Source organism: Stenella coeruleoalba, assembly GCF_951394435.1.
Source record: "Stenella coeruleoalba genome assembly, chromosome: 13".
In the NCBI taxonomy this organism is placed as follows: domain Eukaryota; kingdom Metazoa; phylum Chordata; class Mammalia; order Artiodactyla; family Delphinidae; genus Stenella; species Stenella coeruleoalba.
The window spans coordinates 74,984,713-75,010,958 of NC_137159.1; the positions used below are offsets into that span (position 1 = coordinate 74,984,713).

The 26,246-nt window shown below is 34.7% G+C and overlaps 1 protein-coding gene across 11 annotated transcripts in view; it reads left to right on the forward strand.

The window, feature by feature from the left end:
• The window catches only part of PUM2 (pumilio RNA binding family member 2), a gene marked incomplete at its 5' end in the record, with an annotated part of 92,576 nt that extends 66,764 nt beyond the window's left edge, over window positions 1-25,812 (forward strand). For 7 of the 11 annotated variants that reach the window (XM_079940551.1, XM_079940550.1, XM_079940556.1 and 4 more), the window contains 8 exons: window positions 11,774-12,041; window positions 13,259-13,388; window positions 14,986-15,120; window positions 18,556-18,693; window positions 19,649-19,774; window positions 19,999-20,120; window positions 20,683-20,875; window positions 22,544-25,812. In XM_079940551.1, coding sequence (XP_079796677.1) covers window positions 11,774-12,041; window positions 13,259-13,388; window positions 14,986-15,120; window positions 18,556-18,693; window positions 19,649-19,774; window positions 19,999-20,120; window positions 20,683-20,875; window positions 22,544-22,675 — 1,244 coding nt within the window. In that variant the 3' untranslated portion in view covers window positions 22,676-25,812. The remainder of the gene's footprint in view (window positions 1-11,773; window positions 12,042-13,258; window positions 13,389-14,985; window positions 15,121-18,555; window positions 18,694-19,648; window positions 19,775-19,998; window positions 20,121-20,682; window positions 20,876-22,543) is intronic. The other 4 variants (XM_079940552.1, XM_079940547.1, XM_079940549.1 and 1 more) reach the window with 1 other exon arrangement.
• Between the last annotated feature and the right edge of the window lie 434 nt (window positions 25,813-26,246).

Here is a 26,246-nt window from a genome sequence, read left to right on the forward strand (position 1 = left end):
GATCCACCTAATGGCTTAGCAGCCTTTGATCATCACCTAAGTATTTCTTCAGAGGTTGCAAAATGGTGATGCTCTGTCATTCCTTTTACATTTTTTAGCTGGAATTTTTCTATGGAAAAGAACTTTCATCAATTGTGAGGTTACCCTAAAATATATAGTTCATATAGGAGTCAGGATAATGCTTGATTTCTTTTCCTTTATTTTCTGACCTTGGGAAATGAGAATTGAGAATGAGAATGAGTTGATGCCCTAGCAACTTCTAAAGGTGACTTGCAGGGTTTTTTTGTTTTTGTTTTTAAATCATCATTGTTCCCTATAGTGTAAATTGATGGATTTTAGGATAGTTATGTTTCAGTCCATTGCAGACTGGGAGATAACACTTTTTATACCTTTTCTTGATGCTAAAATATTACTATCTTTGGCCATTTGGAGTCCCTTCAGATTGGTTCCCACATTGACTACAACTTGTTAAAAGCAGCACTTAAAATACTGATCAGAGAAACAAGTGGAAAAGAACAAGGAAGGAGAACAACTTTAAGATTAGTGGTTTTTATCTTGAAATGCAAAGAACTATGTCAAATTCTGGGCTTCAAGTTCAGCCTTGAATATTAAGTGAATTATTTTCTCATGTTATACTGATGTATAGAGTTGGGGGGAAAAATCTTCTACCTGTAGTTGTTTTTTTAACTCTTTATGATAGAAGTCAGTCTCTTATTTTGAGATACGTTACTCCCAGTAGAAGAAGATTAAATATTTCAAGTATTATTTAATTCATCTACCTGGAGCTAGCTAACTAGTTCTTTCCTTCCTTGTTTCCTTTCTTTTTCTTCTTTGAGTAAACGTTTAAAATATGTTAGTGATTTCTTATTTACTCTAATCTTTATGCTCATAATAGATTGATATGGAACTTCTTGGGTATAAAGTAGCATTTTGTGTTTTTATTTGACTTAGGGTTTGACAAACTAATGGCTTCTTCCCTTGTACCTCTTCATTTTTGAACTGGCTTGTTTTTTCTTAAGAAAAGGGTGATAAAAAGTCTAATTCCAGCTTTGAATTCAGTGAAATTAGTTAATTCAAAGGTGGCTGTCAGTTTTGAAGATTCCTTAATGTCATATATTCAGTAGTCACATAGTGCTTTAACTTGCATTAGATTAAAAAACTTTATAACCTATCTTCTCTCCTAATCACAGAAAATTTTATATGAAACATAGACATGGTACTATTAACTGTTAGAGTCATTTTCCCTGTTCAGTAGTAGTTAATCTGTTGAAATTGCTGACCTTTGGCAGATTTGGTCATCCGCTTCTCTTAGAATGAGATGTTTGAGAATTAAAACAAGTATGGCCTAATTGGTTGTAAGGCTATGTGCGGTTTTTCTGAGTTTCATATATGGTCTTAAAGCAGAAAACAATATAAATTATTTTGAAGTTTTCATTGAAAGTATTATTATCCTTTAAGTAGCAAGTTCCCTGTAACTGAATAGCATTTGATAGTTTTGTAAAGCACTTTCATATTCATTATTTCATTTCATCCTAATTGTTAACATAAACTGGCTGAGTGATCTGCCCATTAAAGATGAGACAGTTATAGGTCATATGAGCCCAAGAGACTTGCCCAAACCAGTAAATGGCAGAACTGAAGCTAGAACACTGTTCTGACTCCTGATACTATCTTTTCTTTTTCTGTTCTGCTATTCTATAATGAATTGAACAATTTTACAAAATATATCAATAACAATATTCTACTCAGCCTCTCAAATTTAACCTCACAATGGTGTAGGTTATGTGTTTTTAAAATGTGTATATAAGATTACTAGACTTCTAGACCCCTTTCTCAGTTATTCTTGAGATTTATAGAAAAGCTCTTATCTACTGTATGAAATAAGAATATGTGTTACTCATAAGGCAGGCCACTCAGGGACTGAATATATGTTGGACAACAGGACTGAATAGATAGGACAACATACTCAGCTCTCAACAGAATATTATTTACAGGTTCTCGTGGTGTAAATGAAATCACTGCTTCAACCCATTGGTGCATCGAAAAGTCATTTATTTGTTGAAAAGTATGAAATATGTTGTGGAAAAGTTCTAAAATTATTGTGTGGAAGAATTTATTATTTTATGTTTCATTTCTGTGTACAAATTCATTAGTCTTAGTTCTGGTTTGGGGTCACAATGATTAATTTTTGTCCTTATGTTTTATCCATTATCCTCTAATAATGTTATCTATGACTTTGTGCTTCTAATGACTGAGAATGTTTTTGCCAGCTAATTCAGTTAAGGTAATCTCAGATTTGAGACTAAAAAATACTTGGATGATTCGATTCAGTGGTTTACCATACCAGAATCACTTGTAGTGCTTGTTTAAAATACCTAGAATGAGGAGGTGAACGATTTGGAAATTTGTGGCAACAGTTTTTGCTTGTCATCATGATTGTGGGGATTCTGTGGACATTAAATACCCAGCAGCCAGATGCTAAGCTTTTCATTTAAAAAGGATTATCCCACTGAAATTTCCAGTAGCACTCAGGTGAAGAGAGACACCTTGGGACAATTCATAGTTTATAGAAGGCGTTACTCCAGTTCACACTTCTTTGTAACTCATAATTCCTGGATCTCTAGTGTGTTATATGAGCCTTTGATCTTGTCCCCCATCATCTCCCTAATGGATTTCTTTCTTCCTGCCTTGTTTCCTTCTATTGACCTGAAGTCTGCTTGTGCCATTGCATTTTTGAAAAAAAGCTTATGGGATGAGAGAAAATAGAAAAGTCTGGTCTCTTACTGAATATGTTTTTAAATATTTTTTTCCTTGATATGTATTTTGCAAATTGGAGGCATTTATTTAATGTTGTTGACTATAATTCTGTATATCATTATTTACTATCATTTGGTTGTTTTACATTTTATTCACTGGCTCTACCTTTCCTTCATATTTGCATTTCAGCTCCTCCCTCAATTGTTTCTCTACCTTTCCTTTTTACTGATATCAAATAAGTCTTCATGTGCCTTAAAAACAATCAAGAATTCACCAAGAACTTACATCATTGCACTGTTTATACACTAAATAATGTGCATTAAGTAAACATAGGATCAAAAAACTAACTCTTAAAATATAGGCAGATGTGCTTCATGAGAGATCTGCAGCTTTAGCCAAATAACCTTTAAAAATGAATGCAGCATAGGTCTCATGGGGTAATACTGAAAATTGACTTATGTTTAGAATATTTTTACATGAGACTGTTTCCTTAACCAGGAATAAGCCCATTGGAGGAAGGGCAAAATCTTTACACTGTAAACCATAAAAGCACTGACTGAAGTTAAAGAAGGCAAATAAATGAAAGGACATATCATGTTTGTGGCTTGAAAGACTTAGTATTATAAAGATACCAACTGTCTTCTAATTGATGTATAGATTTAGCACAATCTCAATAAGAATTTTTCAGGCTTTTTTTAAAGAAATTGATAAGCTGATTTATTTAATATGAATGGGAAAACGGAGCCAGGAGTAGTCAAGACAGTCTTGAAGAACAAATTTAGAATTTAATAACTTGGCCAGATATCAAACTTATTAAAACTGCAGTGGTAGTTTTACTAAACTTGTGGTATTGGCACAAGGGTTAGAGAAATAGATTGGTGGAATAGAGGATCCAGAAATAGACCTGCTCATTTAGTTACCTGATTTGTGGCCACTGGTGCCACTCTGGTGTATTTAGGAAGGATGGTCTTTTCAGTAAGTTGAACTGGAGCAATTGAATATCCAAATGGGGAGAAATTAACTTTGACTCCTCTTTCACACCCCACACACACACACACACACACACACACACACACACACACCCACCACCACCACCACCACCACCACCACCCCCCCCTTCATTCTCAAAGCAATCAAGGAACTTCCTTGTAGTCATGAAGTTAGTAAGGAACAAAAATTTTGAGTCCAGGTCTACCTGGTTCATTCCAAGGTGTCACACTGCTTCTCAAAGAATGCTTTTATTTCTGTCTACTGTCGCTCTAAATAAATAAAGGATCTTTTCCTATTCCCTAAGTTTAGAATTTTTGTGAACTTTTTATAAAATTGTGGTAAAATATAATTTAGCCTATTGTGAGTTGGTGGGGAAAGTGAGTTTGAATGTCAGTATATTGGCATTTTTCACTTGCCTGCAATTGACTTTTTTTTTTTTTTTTTTTTGGCTCCTTTGGGTCTTCATTGTTTCGCGGGGGCTTTCTCTGGTTGTGGCGAGCAGGGGCTCCTCTTCCTTGTGGTGCGCGGGCTTCTCACTGTGGTGGCTTCACTGCTGTGGAGCACGGGCTCTAGGCGCACGGGCTTCAGTAGTTGTAGCACACAGGCTCAGCAGTTGTGGCTCGCACGCTCTAGAGTGCAGGCCCAGTAGTTATGGCACACGGGCTTAGCTGCTCCGTGGCATGTGGGATCTTCCTGGCCCAGGGCTTGAACCCGTGTCCCCTGCGTTGATTCTTAATCACTGAACCACCAGGGAAGTCCCCCTGCAATTGACTTTTAATCTAAATTAAATACTTTTTACTTCAAGGATCTCATAATATTTTATTGCTAATTTTTAAATTAAAACTGATCAGATAAGGGTCTTTACATGATATTCTAAATAGGATAGTAATAAGCTTAATTTATACTGAAACTAATCCCTATTTTATGTTTATCTTTTATGTGTAGTTTTATTGGCCCCCGTTTAAGAATTCTGGGGTCTCATGAAAATTTTTATTTAATTAATTTATTTTGCTTAATTAATTCACTTAATTTATTCAACCAATGTCAGATCCCTATATGCCAGACTGTGCTTGACTTGAGAGACACTTGAAGAAAACATTATTCTACCCACCATCATCAAGTTTGATTTTTTTGTAGTGAATACAGATGAGTAAACCAGTAATTACAGTATAATGATTGTAATGCTATTGCCTTATTGCACTTTATTTAACACAGTGATTCTCTCCATTAGAATTATTATCTTTCCTTTCTGGTCTTTTTGTACCAAATTAACCACAGGCTAGATTATATTAGAGTTGTTTCTGGGTTTTTTCTCCCTACTAGATTAGAAACAAGAAAGCTGAAACCATTCTCCACAGCTTTAACAGTACAGTTGACCCTTGAACAACACAGGTTTGAACGGCCCAGGTCCACTTATACATGGATTGTTTTCCCCCCAAAAAATGCGGAAAACTGGGAAATTTTTTTGGAGATTTGCAACAACTTGAAAAAAATCGCAGACTGCATAGAAATATCAAAAAAAAAAATTAAAAGTTAGGTATTTCATGAATGCATAAAATTATAATTATATATATAGCATATAACGTGTTAATAGACTGTATGTTACTGGTAAGGCTTCTGGTCAACAGTAGGCTGGCTACTACTGGTTAAGTTTGGGGGAGTCACAACTTATATGTATACTTTGGTGGGGTGGGGTGGGAGTCGATGCTCCTAACCTCCGTGTTGTTCAAGGGTCAACTGTATTCAGATCTCAACAAAATGGTTGGAGTAATTTAAGTGGCTTTGTTTCTTTCTGTTTTATCGATGAATTTATTTTTGGACACTGGCTACTTGTTTAAAAAAATTATTTCACATCCTATATAGATTTCTACATTAAAGCATTGTTTAACTGGTAGTGTGTTCTCTGATCAGTGTGTTAAGATCATACTCTGTAGAGTACTGCACTTTGAGAAGTTTTATGACGGTTGTGAGTTTTTATTTTTGCCTGTGTGTGGTGTTCTTTGGTTTGGGGTAGGGGTAGGTTTTTAGAGTGTCTTCATGTTCAGTAATCACAGAAGTAGTTTAGTTTTCAATAAAGATGTAAGATTCAGACAGTTCTTGAAATCATACAAGCCTTTTTTGATGGAATAATGGAAATTGGCAAGGTGAGTAGAGGTAGAAGTGAGATATAATAGTAGTCTGAACTACATAGTTCATATGTTAAAAACTCAGTCTGTTTAAATGCTCTTTGATGAATGAGGGAAGATTATTAAGTATCTTCTGTGAAGATGGCCTCTCTCTTACCTTTATATTTTTAAAAAGTTGAAGCACTAGATGCTAAAAGGTAGATTAATTACTTAGTTGCTTTTAGAAAAGAATTACAAGCAATAGAAATGGAAACAACAGATTTTTATTTTGGTTTGCACCTGATATTGTTTGCTTACAGATGGTCATAAAATGTAAAAATTTAAGATAGCACACTTGACATATTTATGCTTTTTGCTTTTTATATTAGTCTTTTAAGATGACGTGGAAGATTATACTTTTAACTAGAATTATGTAGGTTTTTTAATTCATTGAAGCCTTGGTTTTTCCCGAGTAAAAATTTTGTGTCTTTATATGGCAAATATATAGTTAAAAAATTTACATGGTTTACTCTCCCATGTAACCTCAAGCATATCCCAGATTTAAGTATGGTATATGGCATTAAATGTTCTTCATGAGGTGTAGCAGAGTATAACCGAAAGGGAATTATTCAGATAGAATAGTTAAAAAAAAAACTCAGTCTAGTTATTAGCTATGCATCCTTGAATAAGGATTTATTAAGGATTTAGCTTCTCTAAGCCTATTGTGTCACAAGTAAAATGGAGATAATATCCTTGTCTTAGAGTGTTGTTAAGATAGCATTATATATTAGTGTTCTAAGGCTGCTGTTACAAATTACAACTAAGTGGCTTAAAACAGATTTATTGTCTCACAGTTCTGAAGCTTAGAAGTCAAATTAAGGTGTCAGCAGGGCCATACTCCCCTTGAAGGCTGTAAGCACAATCCTTCCTTGCCTCTTTCTGGCTTCTGATGGTTGCTGATAACACTTAACGTTCTTTGGCTTGTAGACACAGCACGCCAGTCACCGCCTCCATCATTACCTGGCATTCTCCTTATGTGTCTGTCCTAATTTTCCTTCTCTTATAAGGACACCAGTCATTGGATAAGAGCCCAACCTACTCCAGCATGACACCTCATTTTAACTTGATTACATTTGCAAAGATCCTATTTCCAAATAAAGTCAAATCCACAAGTACCAGGAGTTAAGACTTGAACATATCTTTTGGGGAGGCCCAGTTCAGCCCAGTACCATGTAAACTCTGGTCCCCCCAAATTCACGTTCAGCCCACATGCAAAATACATTCACCCCATTCCAGCATCCCCAAGAGTCTTGAACCATTCCAAAAATCCCAAATCTTATTTTCTAAATCAGGTGAGATTCTGAATGTGGTCCACCCTGCGGCAAAATTCCTCTCCATCTTTGGGTCTATGAAACCTAGGAAACAAGTTATCTGCCTCCAAAATACAGTCATGGGACAGGCATAGGTTAGACAGTTCCATTTGCAAAAGGCAGAAATTGGAAGGAAGAAAGGAGTTACATGGCTGTTACAGTCTACTCTGAATGTTCCATATATTTCTTTTGAAAAGTAATCAGAGAAAAAAAATAGCGAACTGAAAGTACTAAGTGTATGGGCTCTGGGTTAGAACTAACTGAAGGTAATAGCTTAAAGTGGAATTAGGTCATCCTCATTTTAGACTTTTTCCAACTATGCATTCTTTATCATTTATTCTTTGCCCACTCCAACTAACCTAGTCATCTTTCATTATCATCTTATCATTCTTGAGCTTTCCAGAGCCTCGCCTTCTGAAAGGGACTCTACCTAGTAGCCTATATGTAGTTATGTACCCTTTTCGGGACCCTGAATCTACTTGGATTACCATTTTTATTTGAAATTAGTAGTTGAAAACTTGCTCTAAAATGAAACCTTAATTTATCTTGATTCTAATTTATTAGCCTCCAAACCTCTATCAGAATAATCTTCAGGTAGACTTTTTTTTGTTTTTAAATAAAAACTATCCACTGGGAAAGATTTGAGAATCTTTATTTTTTAAAAAGTAGAAAAAGTAGGGGCTTCCCTGGTGGCGCGGTAGTTGGGGGTCCGCCTGCTGATGCGGGGGATGCGGGTTCATGCCCCGGTCCGGGGGGATCCGGCGTGCCGCGGAGTGGCTGGGCCCATGAGCTGTGGCCGCTGGGCCTGTGCGTCCGGAGCCTGTGCTCCACAGCGGGAGAGGCCGCAGCGGTGAGAGGCCCGCGTACCGCAAAAAAAAAAAATAGAAATGGTAAATAAATAAAAGAATAGGCTCAGGAGTTGTTATTCCAGATCCCAGGGAGGTGGAAAATAATGAAAAGAAAAAACTTTTGAGATTTATTTTGTGGTGGTTTCAGTTGTTTTATATTTTTCTCCCCTGTGTTTTTCACAGTATTAAGATCTTTTTGATTTCTGGTATTAAATAGGGAAGAATTCTAAAACAATAGACTTCTCAAGGAAATTAATGAAAACTTATAAAATCATATTATTTCTACTAGGATAGTTGTGAGGTGTTTGCCTTCATTCAGTTGTCATGAATGAACTTGATAGATGCCTATGTAAATAGCGTATAAGGGGCAGCACACTACTGTGTGATGAGCTCTGGCCTAAGACTCCTGGTTGCCTAGCTGCATGTCACATCACTTTTGGATTATAGTGACTTCATCTGTGAAATTATAGTACAGATCTCCATGTCCCATACACTCTTATTAAGCTAGTGATTAAGCAGTGATAAATGATAGGGGTGAGGTCAGTGATAAATTGAAGGGACTGTTACCGTTTAACACATTTGGTGCAGAACACATCTTTTAGATGACCAGTAGCAATGGTATGAATATAGATGACCAATTTGTATGTTTGTTTTTAACTAATTTTGAAATAATTTCAGACTTAAGAGGAAATCATTAACAATTAAAAAAAAAAAAAACCTAGCCAGATTCTCCAAATGTTATTTAACTGAATTTGCTTTATTGTTGTTTCCCTCTCCTCGCTTCCCCTCTCTGCATTTGCCTGTCCCTTCACACCCATTTGTTTTCCCTGATAACTTTTGAAAGGAAGTTGCAGACACAGTGTCCCTTACTCATGAACATATCAGTGTGTGTGTGTGTGTCCTGAAAGTAAGGACATTCTTTTGTCAAAGTCAGGAACTTAACAATACTACTATCAAATCAGCCGACTTTATTCACTTTGCCAGTTGTCTCATTGAAATCCTTTATAAGAAAGGCGGAGGGGGGGGGGCATTGGGGCGGAGAGGGCGATTGATGGATTTGGGGGCTCACACATGACATTTATTTGTCATGACTCTTATTAATCTTGAACTATTTCTCAGTCTTTTATGACCTCAACATTTTTGAAACGTATAGGCCAATTTTGTAAAATATTCCTCAATCCCAAAATAGTTTTGGATGACATGCTTTCAGTGTTTAAAAACAACCAGTTTTGTTTTTTTTTTTCCCCCACGTGGCTTGTAGGGATCTTAGTTTCCTGACCCGGGATTGAACCCAGGCCCTCAGCAGTGAAAGTGAGGAGTCCTAACCACTGGACCACCAGGCAGTTCCCTAAAAAACCAAATTTTAAATGTTTAATGAATATTTTAAATTGAGTTGAAATGCTTATTTAATTAATTTGTAAGGAAACGAAGGTATCCTGGCCCTTTGTGAAATTAATTTTTCAACTTTATAAATGAAAGTGCTAATTAGTCTTCTAGAACTGAAATTCCAAGATTTTTTAAAACTCAAGGCAGTTTGGCATCATTAGACATTTTAAGTTGTCAAAGTGCATCAGGAGTTTGGTATATTAGGAGCTGATAGAATATAATCAAGAAATATCTAGACACAGGAGGAATTCCTGTTGGATATTGATAGGACTACTTGGAAGGTACCAAATAAAATTGTCTTTTCTGGGGTAAGTATGTATTTTGAATTTGGTGTTGAAACCTTTAGTGCATTAAGAATAAGGAGGTAGGATTAGGCCTTGTTTCAAGTAGTGATAAGCAGTGGTACAGAGATAGTAATGAATAAGAAGGAGAGAAGTGAACAATTAGGGTACTATTAGGAAATTCATGTGAAAAGTAGGTTTGGAGTAATGACTTGAAAAGTAAGCTGAAGAATATAGAGAAGGTACTCTAGCAGGATGCTGTAGGTTTTTAGTATAAAATGACATCATCAAAGTGGCCTTTGAATGGGAAGATATAATTGTTATTTATGAAAACAGATTGGAATGATAAGCAGAGCACCCCTACCCTACAAAAAGTTTAAAGAATTGTTATCGAGACTCGAATGGGCTAATGATCAGTTATTGTTGTGAACGGTTGATGGTACTATAAACAGAAATAAAAATAGGGGACTAGAAGGATTAATAGTGAAGAGATCGAGACAGTATTAAAAAACTGAATTCTTTTACTTTTTAGACTTTTCATATATGAGCACGAGTTTATGTAGAACTGCAATGAACATGAGAATTTGATGTCAATGACTTTGGTGTATAAAACAGCTTGTTAAAGTTACACACTTTCAGGAAAGATATTACAGAACTAGACCTCAGGCAGTTGATATTACATTAAATATGTATAAATATTTGTGTACTCACTGTGTATGAGGCATCGTTTTAGGTACCACGTATCTAGCACGTAGGCGAATGTAATTCTATGGCACTTACATTGGAAATGGGGCTGAGGATTCAAATAAATAATAAATATGTATAATATACTGGATGATGGGAAATTTAATGAAGAAAAATAAAGCTAGGGCAGTGGGGACTGAAAGTAAAAGAGGGATATTCTAACCCGCTTCACTCTCCAGGATTATAACTCTTTTACTGCTCCTTGTCCCTGTAACTCTTTTTGGCCCTTAATGCCTCTCTATAACTTTGCACTGACAGTGTGTCCTTGGCACCATCTATACTTTGTGGCCTGGATTGTACATACAGCACTATTCTAAATAGAAGTGATATACAATAGTGAAAGCTGGCGGTGGGTTTTGTTTATCTGAACTACTAAATCTGCATTTTATAATTTTCTGTACATTTTTCTTTTTTAAAAGGACACTGTCAAGTACTTTTAAATGGTTATATGTAATAAGAACAATTACCTGCTTCTATTTATTTTTGTTTTTATCAACTGCCCTTTAGTAGTATTCTTTGGAATGGGATATAAGTTAAAAAGGCTTTTTATTCATTTGTTTTAAATGGTCAACATTAAAGCTCTAGGAATAATAAATATGTTTACTGCTACTATTTCTTGTCTGTAAAACAGTAGTATTTTTACGGAGAGTAATTTTTAAATAAAAAATTTAAATAGTGTGTAATTTGGCTTTATTATCTGATATTGTGGGTTTTTTAAGTTTGAAATTTAATCGGGTTAACTAAGAAATCATTTTTCTTTACATAAGTATATATGACTTAATGAATTTTTATATATTCCAAAAAAGTACAGATTTAGTTGGTGTTAACACTGTGAGTAAATTTCAATTAAACTTTTAGTGGCTTAAAATCTGAGTTTGCTAGCTGTTTGTAACTTGCTTGTTAATGTAATTGAAAATTTTGTTGGTGGTTTCAGTATTCTGGTATTGATACTAGTATGTATGACATTAGTTGTTATAATTATGTTTTAAACTAAACTTCCAAGAACGAATACAGGTTTTGTGTATGACATTAGACGTTTTTAAACTAAACTGCCAGGAACAAATACAGGTTTATTTTTCTCATGTTTTCTAGTCTCTTTTTTCCCCCATATTATAGCCAGACACATTAAGTAAATGTGTGAGATTTCTCCTTCAACTTTAATTTTCTGTTATACCATATAGGAATTAGTGGGGTGAATATTTCTATATTGACTGACTTCTTGGTTTAAATGACTTTTATTTGAGGAATGACTTTGTCAAAAATATTTGCTGACCACAGCTGCTTTGTTGTAGGAGGACTGACAAATGGTAGTGGTCGATATATCTCTGCAGCACCTGGAGCAGAAGCAAAATATCGAAGTGCTTCAGGCACTTCCAGTCTGTTTAGCTCCAGCAGCCAGCTCTTTCCTCCTTCTCGGCTTCGGTATAATAGGTCTGATATTATGCCTTCTGGCCGAAGTAGATTGTTGGAAGATTTCAGAAACAACCGCTTCCCAAACCTTCAACTTAGAGACTTGATTGGACACATAGTTGAGTTTTCTCAAGACCAGCATGGTTCTAGGTAGGTGATTATTATTTATGATACTTTCTATTGCATTTTTGCTTTGAAAGAGCCAAAGTTTTTCTTGACTAGAATGATTGAACCTTTATAAACGTTAGAATTGTTTAAAAAATAAATATCCAATATGGATTTTTCTTTCCTGTTAGGATGAACTATAAAAATACAGGTTTTTAATTTATTTTCTGTGGTTCTTCAGTTTTCTATAATAAAAATAGAGCAATGTCCTTTTATTGGATTATCTTTATTACATTGACAGAATACATTTAATTTCTTCAAATTTCCTTTTGAAAATAATGTTCCAAATTACATTTATGGACTTGTGTCCCTGATATATACTTTGTCTAAAAAAATGTTTAAAACAAAGTTTACATTAAACAGACCACGTGTACTGTAATGCTTGAGGTACATGCAAATTAGTGTTCTCAAGATAATACACAGAAAGGAAAATAGTAGTAGAATTCTAACACATTTACTAAATTTGAGGTATCTTTTTAAAGTAAATCTAAAATTTTTTAAAGTAATTTTTCATTATATAGTTGCATACAGATTTTATCTCCCTATGGTTGAAAGTTCTTAAAGTTCCTTAAGAGTAGCAAATCGACCTTGTGTCACTCACAATGGCTAGCTTTTTTTTTTGGCCGTGGCATGCGGGATCTTCCCCAACCAGGGATCGAACCCATGCCCCCTACATTGGGAGCACGGAGTCTTAACCACTGGACCACCAAGGAAGTCCACAGTGGCTAGCTTAGTTAGGAATTAAGTTGTGTCTCATGAATTTTATTTCTAAAGGTTTCTTTTATTATGTTCTAAAAATACTTAGTAATAATATGATTATTAAAAATAAATGAATACCAGTAATATCTTTGTAGTTTTTCATTGATTATAATAGAACCAGAACTAACTTAAGAGGCATTAAACATCTTCACGTCCAGATTTTTTGCCAGTCTAACTAGAAGTTATTTTAAATTAAGGTGTTAACAAAGAAATGCTCCATAACTTTTGTTCTTTTTATTTTAAATTGAATAAAATGTTTTAGTGTTATTTCTGGAAATGATTTTATTTATGTGGATATGTACACACACACACACACACACACACACACACACACACACACACATCCAGTATATATCAGGGTGTATAATACTCGAGTCAGATTCGGATATTGCCGGAGCTTATTATCAATATACTGTCATGGCATTAAAATTTTTCCCACATAGATTCATACAGCAAAAGCTAGAGAGAGCTACTCCAGCTGAGCGACAGATGGTATTTAATGAAATTCTACAAGCAGCCTATCAATTAATGACAGATGTTTTTGGCAACTATGTTATACAGAAATTTTTTGAGGTAAGCACACATACATGTTTGTATATGCTTAATGCTTAGAAAAGCTCTGAAAGTTGGGTGAGTTTATTTTCATATAAAAATATGTGAGCTTGGGAGAAAATATTTACAGATCATATGTCTGATAAAGATTTTATATCCAGAATATATGAAGAATTCCTGAAACTCAACAACGGGAAGACACCTCAGTTAAAAAATGGACAAAGGGCTTGAATAGACGTTTCTCCGTAGGAGATATTCAAATGTGCAGTAAGCACATGAAAAGAAGCTCAGCACCCTTAATCATTAGGGAAATGCAAATCAAAACCACAAGGAGAGTCTATTTTACATCTAGTGGGATGGCTGTAATTTAAAACACAGAAAATAACGAATGTTGATGAAGATGTGGAGAAATGAGAACCCTTGTACATTGTTGATGGGAATGTAAAAATGGTGCAGCCACTGTGGAAAAGTTTGGCAGTTCCTCAAAAAACTAAACATAAAATTACCATATAACCCAGCAATTCCATCCTAGGTGTATACCCAAAAGGATTGAAAACAAGGACTTAAACACCAGTGTTCATTTCAGCATTGTTTATAATAGCCCAAAGGTGGAAACAGTCCAGCAGATGAATGTATAAACAGAATGTGGTATATACATGCAGTAGAATATTGTTCAGCCATAAGAAGGAATGAAGCTTTGATACATGCTTACACATGGATGGAACTAAGTGAAATAAGCCAGGTACAAAAGAACAAACATTACAGGGCTCGATTTATGTGAAATACCTAGAATAAGCAAATTCATAGAGACATAAAGTCGACTAGGGTTTCCTAGTCTTACTAGTAGACCGGTTGGGGTAAGAGGGGGAATAGGGGGTTATTGCTTAAAGAGTACAGTGTTTCTGTTTGGGGCAATGGAAGAGATTTGGAATCAGATTGTGGTGGTGATTGCACATGGTGAGAATATAGTCAATGCCACTGAATTAAAAATGGTTAAAATGTCATATTTTATGGTATATATTTTTTAAGTGTATGGTCTTACATTAAATGAGAAGTTTAATACCAATCCTGATTAATATTTGAAATATATTTGAAAATATAAAGCATTAGGAGTAAGTCTTATGTGAAGCAATTAATGAATAGTAGTACAGTCTTTATGTGGATTTGTTAGGTGTCATTTATTATGTAATTCAGAAAATTTTTTAATTTATAACTAAACATCTATGTTGTAGCTTGACTTAACAGATTTTCTCCACAGTCAGAATATAGTTGAGAATTATCTGGTCTGAATGTATGCCTCAGAAATTCATTTTATTAGAAGACAGTGGGGGTGTTTATTTGAAATGAAGAGTGAAGATGTTTACTTTAAAAGAATAACAGGTGGTTAATATGTTAGTAAAAAGGAAATAGTAGATAGAATGACTTACCCTCTAAAAAGTGATATTATTTCAAGCATCTCTGGGTCTCTCTTAATTCGCTTTTACCTAAATGCCTTCTCCCTACATACTTGCCAAATGTGATATTTTATAAATAGATTAAATAGACTGCAAACAGTGGGTTATTCAAGTTTAACAAAGTAATATTATAGTCATTTTTATTAATTTTTTTTTTCTGTCAGTTTGGGAGTTTGGATCAAAAATTAGCCCTGGCTACTCGTATTCGTGGTCATGTTCTACCCTTAGCATTGCAGATGTATGGCTGCCGTGTTATTCAGAAAGCATTAGAGTCTATTTCATCTGACCAGCAGGTAATTGTAAGTTAAGACAAAATTTTTGTATTATTTTATCCAATTTTTAAATTTTTATCTTACAATAATCTTGGAGTGAAATGTTAAATATTTCCACAGACTAAAATATTTTTTAAAATGTATCTCAAACAGTATGTAATTAATTGAAAGTTACACAACACATCTTTGATCTGTCCTTTGTTCATTTTCTTCATCTTTTCATTTCTAAGTGAAAGTGAGTACCTACTCTATGTCAAGCAGAGTGCTAGATGGTAGGTGTTTCTGCTACCACTACTCACTTGATTTTCTGTAGTATCAGGAATACATTTTACTATTCCCAGTGTTTATTTGGATTACACTTAAACTTCTATCATAAGAATAAATATTTTAAAACCAATTGTATTCCTATATGCCAGTTAAAAATGTATATACAGGGAATTCCCTGGTGGTCCAGTGGTTAGGACTCCGCGCTTTCACTGCTGAGGGAGTGGTTCAGTTCCTTGTTGGGGAACTAAGATCCAACAAGCCGCGCGACGTGGCCCAAAAAAAAAAAAAAAAGTGTATACAAAGTTTTAAAAATTTCATTCAACAGGAAAAGTAGCCTCAAACATCCTCTTAACAAGATTTACAGTTCTTTAAGAGAAAAGAGAGCACATATAAATTAATTGGGAAGTATACCATGTTCTTGGATGGAAAGGTCTAAGTATTTTAAGTAAAAAAGGGATTAGTACAATTCCAATTATGTACTCCTAGGAATTTTCTTGTAAATGATAAAAATAAATTTTTAAATAGACAAGGATATTAAGGAGAGTAGGGGATGAGGAAAATTGCTTATCCACTAGATTTTTTAAAGAAACTGTAGCATCACTAATTAATTAGCATGGTTTGCGCATGAGGTAAACAGACTTTTAAAGTGAAATTCATAACCTCCCATAGATACTGTATATAAGTGGTTTATGTATTACAATGAAATGTAGTAAGAGTAAAGAAAATAATTATTTCTTAAAAGGTATTGGTAATTAGTAAGTTTGGAAAGAGATTGGCTCTGACTTTCAACCTACATTCATATGATAAATTCCAGAATTAAAGGCAATAATGTATGTGGATGGATGGATGGATGGATGGATGGATATGTATGTGTTATGTATATACATTAATCACAGCAGTGAACATCTGTGAGAAAATAGCATTGTTCCTCTTGAGGAAATCCTGAGTTTTAGAGTCATTGAAGATGTGTCATAATGGAGAGAGATTAGATTAACAGTTTGACTGTATTTGTACTTAGAACTTCTCTGCTCTTAACTCTCAGACTGGTATAGATACTTTAAAGATATTTTGGGAACAGTTCTCAGAGCTTTCTGAGATGCCCTTCCCAGGTTATAATCCTCAAGTTTGGCTTGAATAAAATTTTCCAATTCTTTCTTTTAAAAAAAACCCGATATTTTATGTGTCTTTAATATTTGAAAATATAAAACATTGGGAGTAAGCTTCAGATGATTAATGGTATTACATTTCCTCTTTGGATTCTTCCCCCACCCGGCTCTGCATGGCTTATGGGATTTTAGTTCCTTGACAAGGGATCGAACCCAGGCCCTCGGCAGTGAGAGTGCAGGGTCCTAACCTCTGGACCACCAGGGAATTCCCTCCTGTTTAGATTCTTAAGTACATTTGATTTTGTAATTTAGTCCATATTTTTAGTTTATAACTAACATTTGTGAGATATCTTGACTTCAAGGATTCCTCTAGTTATGTCAGAATACAGTTGAGAGTTTTTTGGGTGAGAGAGTTTTGGGGATTTTTTTTGGCTGTGTTGGGTCTTCGTTCCTGTGCGTGGGCTTTCTCTAGTTGCAGCAAGCAGGTGCTACTCTTTGTTGTGGTGCGCGGCTTCTCATTGCAGTGGCTTCCTTTGTTGCCGAGCACGGGCTTTAGGCGTGCGGGCTTCGGTAGTTACAGCATGCAGGCCCTGGAGCGTGTGGACTTCAGTAGTCGTAGCATGCGGGCTCCGTATTTGTGTCTGGTGGGCTCTAGAGCGCAGGCTCCATAGTTGTGGCGCACAGGCTTAGTTGCTCCATGGCATGTGGGATCTTCCCGGACCAGGGATCAAACCCGTGTCCCCTGCATTGGCAGGTGGATTCTTAACCTCTGTGCCACCAGGGAAGTCCCTGGGTGAGAGAAATTTTAAATATGAATACCGGGAATTCCCTAGTGGTCCAGTGGTTAGGGCTCTGCACTTCCACTGCGGAGGACATGGGTTCGATCCCTGGTCAGGGAACTAAAACCCTGCATGCTGCACGGCGCAGCCAAAAAAAAAAAATGTGAATATGTTTACATTAGGTGTACTCCATTTCTTCACAATACTATTTCCTGTGGCACTAAAAAGGCACGCAGGTTATTGTGTGGCTACCTATATTTTCCCCTAAGGATTAAGATGTTTATTGAATGAAGTCTTACAAACTTATGAGAAAAATATTAAGATTGTTAGTTAAAAGAAAATGCACTTAGTAAATAAACCTTACTGTAAATAAGTTTAACCTTATTAGTAATCAAATATAAAATTGAAAGGTGTCATTTTTGCCCATTAAATGAGCAAAAATCTAAAATCTCCTGAGAATCTGTCCCTGAAGAAGGTATCAAATGATAAAGGAAAGTTATATTGAGTCAGGTTCTTATTTTGTTTTTTGGCCACACCAAGCTGGGATCTTATTTCCCTGACCAGGGATCAAACACAGGCCCCAGCAATGGAAGCTCAGAGTCCTAACGCCTCGACTGCCAAGGAATTCCCTGAATCAAGTTCTTTGTTATAAGATTATTAAAAAGAAGAGTAAAAGTGCTCAACAATAATTTCTTCTCATAATTGAGATATTACGTGAAAATCACATAGCCCATCAGTGCTCACTCAGCTCCTTACCCTTTTCCGGTCACTTGATAAACTCAAGGAGCCATCAAAAATAATTACTTGGGGGAATTCCCTGGCAGTCCAGTAGTTAGGACTCCTCGCTTCCACTGCAGGGGGCACAGGTTCAATCCCTGGTCGGGGAACTAAGATCCCGCATGCTGTGCGGCACAGCCAAAAAATGATAATAATAATTATTATTTGGGGGAAGGGGCATGCTAAGTGGATAAAAAAACGTAGAATTCTAAAATCATTATCTTAGTTGTCAGCTGAGAAAGATAAGTGGAAGGTGTACACAGTGAAGATAGTAGTATATAGCAAATTGAGTACCACTAAGTTATATTTCAGCAGGTATCATTTACATTATAATCCAGTAAAATGTTTTAGTAATTCTCACCTTCAGTGGCTTCTGCTTATTACACTTTGGGGGATGGGGTGGAAATTTTAAACTTTGACGTATAAAAAATTGCAAACAAATTTTTGAGTATACTTTTGTTCCTATCTCAGTACTTTTATGTAAAATTCTTCTATGCTGTTTGGTGAGGTAATTTAAATGTCTTCTCTTGCAGAGTGAAATGGTAAAGGAGCTAGATGGTCATGTACTGAAATGTGTGAAAGATCAAAATGGAAACCATGTTGTACAAAAATGTATTGAATGTGTTCAACCACAGTCACTACAGTTCATCATTGATGCTTTCAAAGGACAAGTAAGATTGATTTTGGGCTTCTAATTAGTTAGAATTTGAGTGTTAATTGACATGTTTTTTATAAATCAAAAGATAATACCCAGTACTTTCATACAAAAATAGGAGATAAATACTGAATGTGCATTAATTTCTGCCTCTTTTATAGAGTGAGTCAATAGATAGCTTCATTTTTTGCAGCTGAAAAATGTAGAAATATGAGTTTAATTTATATTACTCTAAGAAGTAAAGAAGACAACTACTGTTAGAATTGTAAACCCAACCGTGTTTTCCAAATTTTCTGGGAGAGGGAGAGGAGGGAAGAAGACTTAGGACTGTATAATAAAAGGCAAAATAAATATCAGTTAGTAATTAATAACATAATAATTAATAGCTTCTAATTACAACATGCACTACCCCTACTGCACAATCCATTCCTTGTCATTATTACATGCCTTCCATCTTCTGATTAGGTTCCTTTTGATCAAAATATCCGTTAGTGAACTTATGGTTACCGGCAGTGGGGCAAGGGATAGTTAGGGAGCGTGGGATTGACATGTACACACTGCTGTATATCAAATGGATAACCAACGAGGACCTACTGTATAACGCAGGGAACTCTGCTTAATGTTATGTGGCAGCGTGGATAGGAGGGGAGTTTGGGGGAGAATGGATACATGTATATGTATGGCTGAATCGCTTTGCTGTGTACCTGAAAGTATTACAACATTGTTAATCGGCTATACTCCAATATAAAACAAAAAGTTTTTTAAAAATCAGTATAAAAACAAACAAAAAGGATGTCCATTAGCTCCTAAATTCAGTACCCTGCTTCCCAGCCTTTGTCACATGACAGTTGGCATATTATCAATAAATGTGAATTCCCCATTCTATTTTAAATTAATTCAGCATGTTATCAAAAACCTGTCCTTCCAAAAATGTCACAAAATGGAAATTTATTTCTTCTAATTGTTTTAAGGTGTTTGTACTTTCAACTCATCCTTATGGCTGCAGAGTAATCCAGCGCATCCTAGAGCACTGCACTGCAGAACAGACCTTACCTATCTTAGAAGAACTTCACCAACATACAGAGCAGTTGGTACAGGTATAAACTCCCTAATATTTTGAAATGTTTATATATTTTTGAAAATATTCTGATTTTTTAAAAAGGAAATATAATTTATTGTTAACACATTATAGAAAGACTCAGTGAGACAAAACCTGTGATTCTCCTGATTGTACTGTTGGATTTTTAGAAAATTGATGAATATCTTTTTAAAGAATTACCATTATTCTTAAGGAAAGTAATTTTTTAATATCTGCACTTAGGATCAGTATGGCAATTATGTTATTCAGCATGTACTGGAACATGGTCGACCTGAAGACAAGAGCAAAATTGTTTCTGAAATCAGAGGAAAGGTCTTAGCCCTGAGTCAACACAAATTTGCCAGGTATTGCGTTATTTTCTAATTCCAGGGGTCAAGTCTTTCAACTCTCTGGCTTTTATTAGTAAGCACAGAAATGCATATAGAATATAGCGTTGGAATATAGTCTTTTTTAGTAGAGGCAAAAGGTACATAATAGAATGTTGCTTTTGTTCTTATAGAATTTACACGACAAATTGGTTTGCCCTCATATATTCCATTTTTGAAATCTGTATTTGGAAAATTATTTCTCCCCAAGATGTGTAAATAAATGCAAATCTAATTTATTTAGTGCATGTTCATGAAAGCCTTAGACCTTATTAATGATCTACTCCCCCCCCTTGAATTACAGTTTTATTTATTATTTAATTATAATTTTGAGGCCTGTAATTAAACTTACAGATATCCAATATGGGTTCTTCTATGATATTAATTTCTGTTTTGAAAGTAACTGTAAGAGAATTACAAGAGAATCCTATTTTGACTCTTCTGTCTTCCAGTGTGTTGAGCAGGTACTTTCAAAAACCAAGGAAATTTTTCTATTAAATATAACAAAATAACTTTTTGTGTATGTCCTTTAAATTTTTAGCAATGTAGTAGAAAAGTGTGTTACTCATGCCTCCCGTGCTGAGAGAGCATTACTGATTGATGAAGTTTGCTGCCAGAATGATGGTCCTCACAGTGCCTTATACACCATGATGAAGGACCAGTATGCCAACTATGTAGTTCAGAAGATGATTGATATGGCTGAACCTGCTCAGAGAAAGATAATCATGCACAAGGTAATACAGTTTGTAGCACTTAAAATAGATGATTCAATTTGTGTGACTTCAGGCTACTCATTTAACTTCCCTAGGCTTTAATTTCCTCAGAATTGTTACAACTGCAGAAAAAAAATTTTTTTTTTTTTTACATCTTTATTGGGGTATAATTGCTTTACAATGGTGTGTTAGTTTTTGCTTTATAACAAACTGAATCAGTTATACATATACATATGATCCCATATCTCTTCCCTCTTGCGTCTCCCTCCCTCCCACCCTCCCTATCCCACCCCTCTAGGTGGTCACAAAGCACCGAGCTGATCTCCCTGTGCTATGCGGCTGCTTCTCACTAGCTATCTATTTTACGTTTGGTAGTGTATATATGTCCATGCCTCTCTCTCGCTTTGTCACAGCTCACCCTTCCCCCTCCCCATATCCTCAAGTCCAGAAAAACATTTAAAATCAGTGGGAAACCGTTGGCAGATGTAGGTATGGAATACCCCTTTATTAAATTCTTAAGGTAATCAACTCAGTAAAATCACATTCATTTCTCATCTATTTACCTACCGTTAGTTAGCATTGTTTTTCCCTTCACCGTCTTATTTAGGTATATTTGATTTGCCATAATACATTGGCTGAACATTGATTTTAAAATCTGATTAGATTTTCTCACTAACCTAGTAAATTTTCTTAAAGAGAAAATTTATATCGGTTTGATTTTTTTTAATCAATTAAGCTGTTTTCTCTCTCTGTCCTGCTAGAATCAAATGATTCTTTAAGAAATCATTAATTTCCACAGGAAAACTTACTGTTAAAAAGAACACTGGTAGTATTTTTGCCCTCCTGATTTTCTGTGTTTTTAAAAATTTAGTATTTCTGCTTAAGAATATATAACTATAACATTTTTTTCAGTCTTATTTTTAACAACTACATTATTTAATCAATATCATATTTAGGGCATTTTGATTATTTAATAACTTCTTAGCAGTGTTTATATAAACAACTTTGCATAATTAAGTGTTTTTGTAAGGTAAATCCCTAGATGTGGAATTGCTGGCACAGAGTATGTGAACATGTTACATTTTAGTAGATTTCTGCCAAGTAGCTCTCCAGAAATCTTGTACAAGTTTGCAGATCTATCTAGTATTTGAGAAGAGTGCCTGTTTTACTGTTATCTCATCAATACCAGTTATTATTTATAAAATCTTTGCCAGTCTGGATGGAAAGATAATGATATGATTCTTCTCATTTGCATTTTTAAAACAATTAAGGAGATACTGAACGTGTTAAATGTATTAGCTATCACACGTCTGATTGCTTGTTCATGTCTTTTGCTCCATTTTGTATTGAATTTTTGTCCAGTTGCTTAGAGTTATAGAATTTTGCCCTCGTAAACCTTAGAATATAATAGCTCATTAGTGATACTTCTCTGCTATGTTTGGAGCCCCTCTCCTGTTTGCATGTGTAGTAGTTTATAGGAATAGTGGTTTGTTTATTCACTGAACAATTTTGAGAGTCGAAGTTGGGAGAGATTGAGTGGAACAGAACTGCTTTTGCAAACAACTTTCTTTGGATTTGAATTTTAAAATTTCAATTATTCTTCCAAATCACCCAAATTTGGGGGCACTTTTTTAAGGAATCAGAAACTAAAATAACTTAGATTTCCTAAGCAGATCATTTATTTTTCAGATTCGACCTCACATTACTACTTTGCGCAAATACACATATGGGAAGCATATACTGGCCAAGTTGGAAAAATATTATTTGAAAAATAGCCCAGATCTAGGGCCTATTGGAGGACCACCAAATGGAATGCTGTAAAGGAGAAAGAGAAGATGATGTAACCATGTGAGAGGAACGTTTCTTTTGTGAATTATCAAAACACAACTCAACTATGAATCTTCAAATTTTTTTTAAAGTGAAACTATTTATTGACTTTATTCATCCATTTGTAAATTTTTAAGGTTCTTGTGTATATTTGGGGGTGGGGGGTGGTGAATTATAAATTATATTCAGCCCTGAGTGGAGACCTATCAGATTGGATTGCTGGCAAAGCACAGAATGCCTGTATATGATGTAACTGTATCAAAAAATGCTGTCACATATTTTGTAAATTTTTACCTTGTAAAGTCACAAAAATAGTTTTTAAAGGAAAAAGTACAGTATTCTTTTAATAAACTGGCTTGCAGTCTGGTAGGTCTACGGACCCCATAGCACAACAGGTTTATAGAAATGTATATAGAAATATAGTCCTTATGGGTTTTTTTTTTTTGTCCTTTGTGTGAAGCCTTTTATAACAGATTAACAGTCAACTGCATAAATATTATTAATATTTTTAAAAGAAAGTTAAGTTGTATTTTGGTAATTCACAAACTATCATGCAAATAAAAACTCGGCAAGTAAGACAAGAATTAAATGATTTAAAATGAACTTACATTATTTACAGTAGATGTGGTTTTAATACAAATACTGCCCCAAAATGTCTCTGGCAATGTACAGAAGTATTGTATATACTTACATATGTAATTGTTGTAAGAGGTAGAAAAAACAAAATCATGGTGACACTTCCATCCAGTTAAGTACGCTAAACGAAAAGTTAAGTTCCATTTTAACTTTTCAGTTTGGTTTGCAATGAGAAAGAGTGGAGATTTGTATATTGTTTTGCTTATAGAATTACAAGGACATGTTGAAAAAGTGTTGAGATTTATTTTGCTTTTTCATAGTAGATTCAGAAAGTAGGAACAAGATAGAGGTGAAAAGGGGCCACTGAAAAGTGAATTTGATAGCTCAACATTTAAGCATGATTACATATTCAGATAGCTTTTTTTGCTTCCTATAAATATATGCATTGTGTGTGTGTAGTAATAGATGTAAGTTTACACTTTGAAAGCAAATCTTGTTTCAATGTTTATTATAAAAAGCCTTGCTAATTTAGTAATGATGTTTTCTTTGGTTGTACAGGTGTACATTTGTAAACCTTAATGCTGTAAATGGAATTTGTTTTATCTCTTTGGGAAACATTTGCATTTTAGTGTACATTTATGTCCCTGCCCTCTGACCTGGCATATAGTGTTGTATAATGTAAATTTATTTCTCCAAATCAAGAGTGATTTTTTAAAAATTTTTTATCTTTATATGGTTTCAGAAGTATGAACCAGCTTTCTTTTTATTATTGTGAAAAACATTTTGTTTTATAACATAGTTGTTGACTCTGTTAATATGGACATGCTAGGATTTGGATCACTTTCAAGAAGTCAGGGTATTGTGCATAATAGAAAGTATTGGACTGAGATATTTGGTTACCATGGAGGCCAATGCTTTTTCCATCTTATTAAATGTGATGTGACTTTTTTCTTTGTACAGAAGAGTACTGTATTTTTGAATAGCCTACTCCCAAGTAATAGCAAATCTGTATGATAACATTTTTTCTCTGGACATAAGACATAACAGTAACATGATGTACATTTACAAGCGGCCTTATGTACATTTCCCAACAATCTTTTTAAGGCAAAATTGTGACCATATGTGTATAATTAAAATCGTTTTTAATCCTTTGCCTATGAAAATATTTTGGAAAAAAAACTTGCTTTGTATATTCAGTTTCTGAAAGATAAAGAAAGTGCTTTGTATTTTGTTGAAGTCAGTATTTTGTATAAAACTTTTATGTTGACCCACTTATGTTTAAAGCTAAAAACTAATGAACCATGCTGTCTCTTTCAATTGAACATGTAAGGGATTTTTTTATTAGAAGTCTGCAGAAGAAAAGCAATCTTCTGAGCACAATATTGAATATAAAGGTTTTTTCACATAGCTGTTCATATCATGAACCTAAGAATAACGGCATGAAGTTTGGGGTGCCAGGCATACTTTTTCATGTTTGACGTTGAGTTATTCTAGTTTTCTAATAACCCAACATTTCGTGTTGAGGCCATAAAATTTAACCACTTGTCAGTGTCACGGTCCCTTCTCATAGTCACACTAGTTCATCAGCATGTCCCAGGCACAGTAACAGAGCTTTTTTCCCTCCATACAGAACTGCTCTCTGCCACTCTTCCCCACTTTGTTTTGCCAGCCTCAGAATGTCTTGGACCTGTGTTGAACTTTTGTTCCCAGTATCAGCTCATGGTTTCAGGATCAAAGTTGTCCTTGTTGCAGATTGGTGGTGACTTTCCTGGATTTGCACAGTTGAATTCCCGGTTTTCCTTTATCCTTATCTTCTGTTCACACAGGCAAATTATTTCTGCAAATTTAGAAAGTCCTAGAGAATGGCACATTGGGAAACTGAACAGTTGTCTTGGGTTCCTGATGTTCCCATGTATCCCAGTGTTGACAACCAATCTTCCCAGTATTTTAGGGTTTATTGTATTTTCTAGAAATTTTGCGGTCTGATATTTTTGGTGCCCACCTCTCTAATTCCACCTTTTAATAAATTGGCGTGGAGTTTTGGTATAATCTGAAAATGACATTTCAGAATAAACTTAATTAGGCAGAACCACTTAGGCTTTGCTCTTGGGTGTCTTGATATGGATTGTTTCTGGACCAGTTTGTCTTAAGTCCTGGCTCTTATTGGTTCATATGAAATAATGTTATCTTCACTTCTTTGTATATTATGTATAAATTAGAAAATGAAAAATGTGTGAATAACATTGTATGAAATAAATCTGGTCTTGTGTTTTTCTCTAGATAAAATACCCCTCTGTACCTCAATTACAGTTCCATTGACCATTCAGATTTACTCTGATTGAAGGAAAACAAAAATATCTTTATCACATGGATGCTAGTCTAGGGCCACTGATGATTACACTGATGGTATTAATTCTGTCTTTTAATATTCATAATCTAATTACATAGCGTGATTACACACCTCATATGATGAAACTTTAAGCCTGTTTCCTTACTGATAAAATGATACTGATAAAATGATGGTTTTTGAGGATCAAATTAAATCACATATCTTTACCCACACGTGTTTGTTTCCTTTCCACATGCACTTCAGGAGACTAAGTACAGTTTGGGTTCAGGCACGGATTTGAAGTTAACCTCACTGTTTACAGACCTTGTGAACTTGGGTGTGTTAGCCTCAGAGCCTTCATCTTTACTATGAGATGGAACTATTTTTAAATCCATGGTTTTAAGAATTGAGAATATATATAAAAAGATACCTAGAACCTAATTCTCAACCGCTGCTAATACTGTTTCCATTTTCCTGTCCCTTCTATAGCTAATTTTTTTAAATCTATACAGATAATTCAGTGGAATCCAAAATGGTGATCTTATAAAACTAAATGGGAAAAGGAGTTTTCATCATACACATTGTTTATCCTCCATTTTAATTTTATCCTGGTTTCCTTCTATTACAAACTGAAAGTCCCTCTGGAGTTGTTTACTTGTG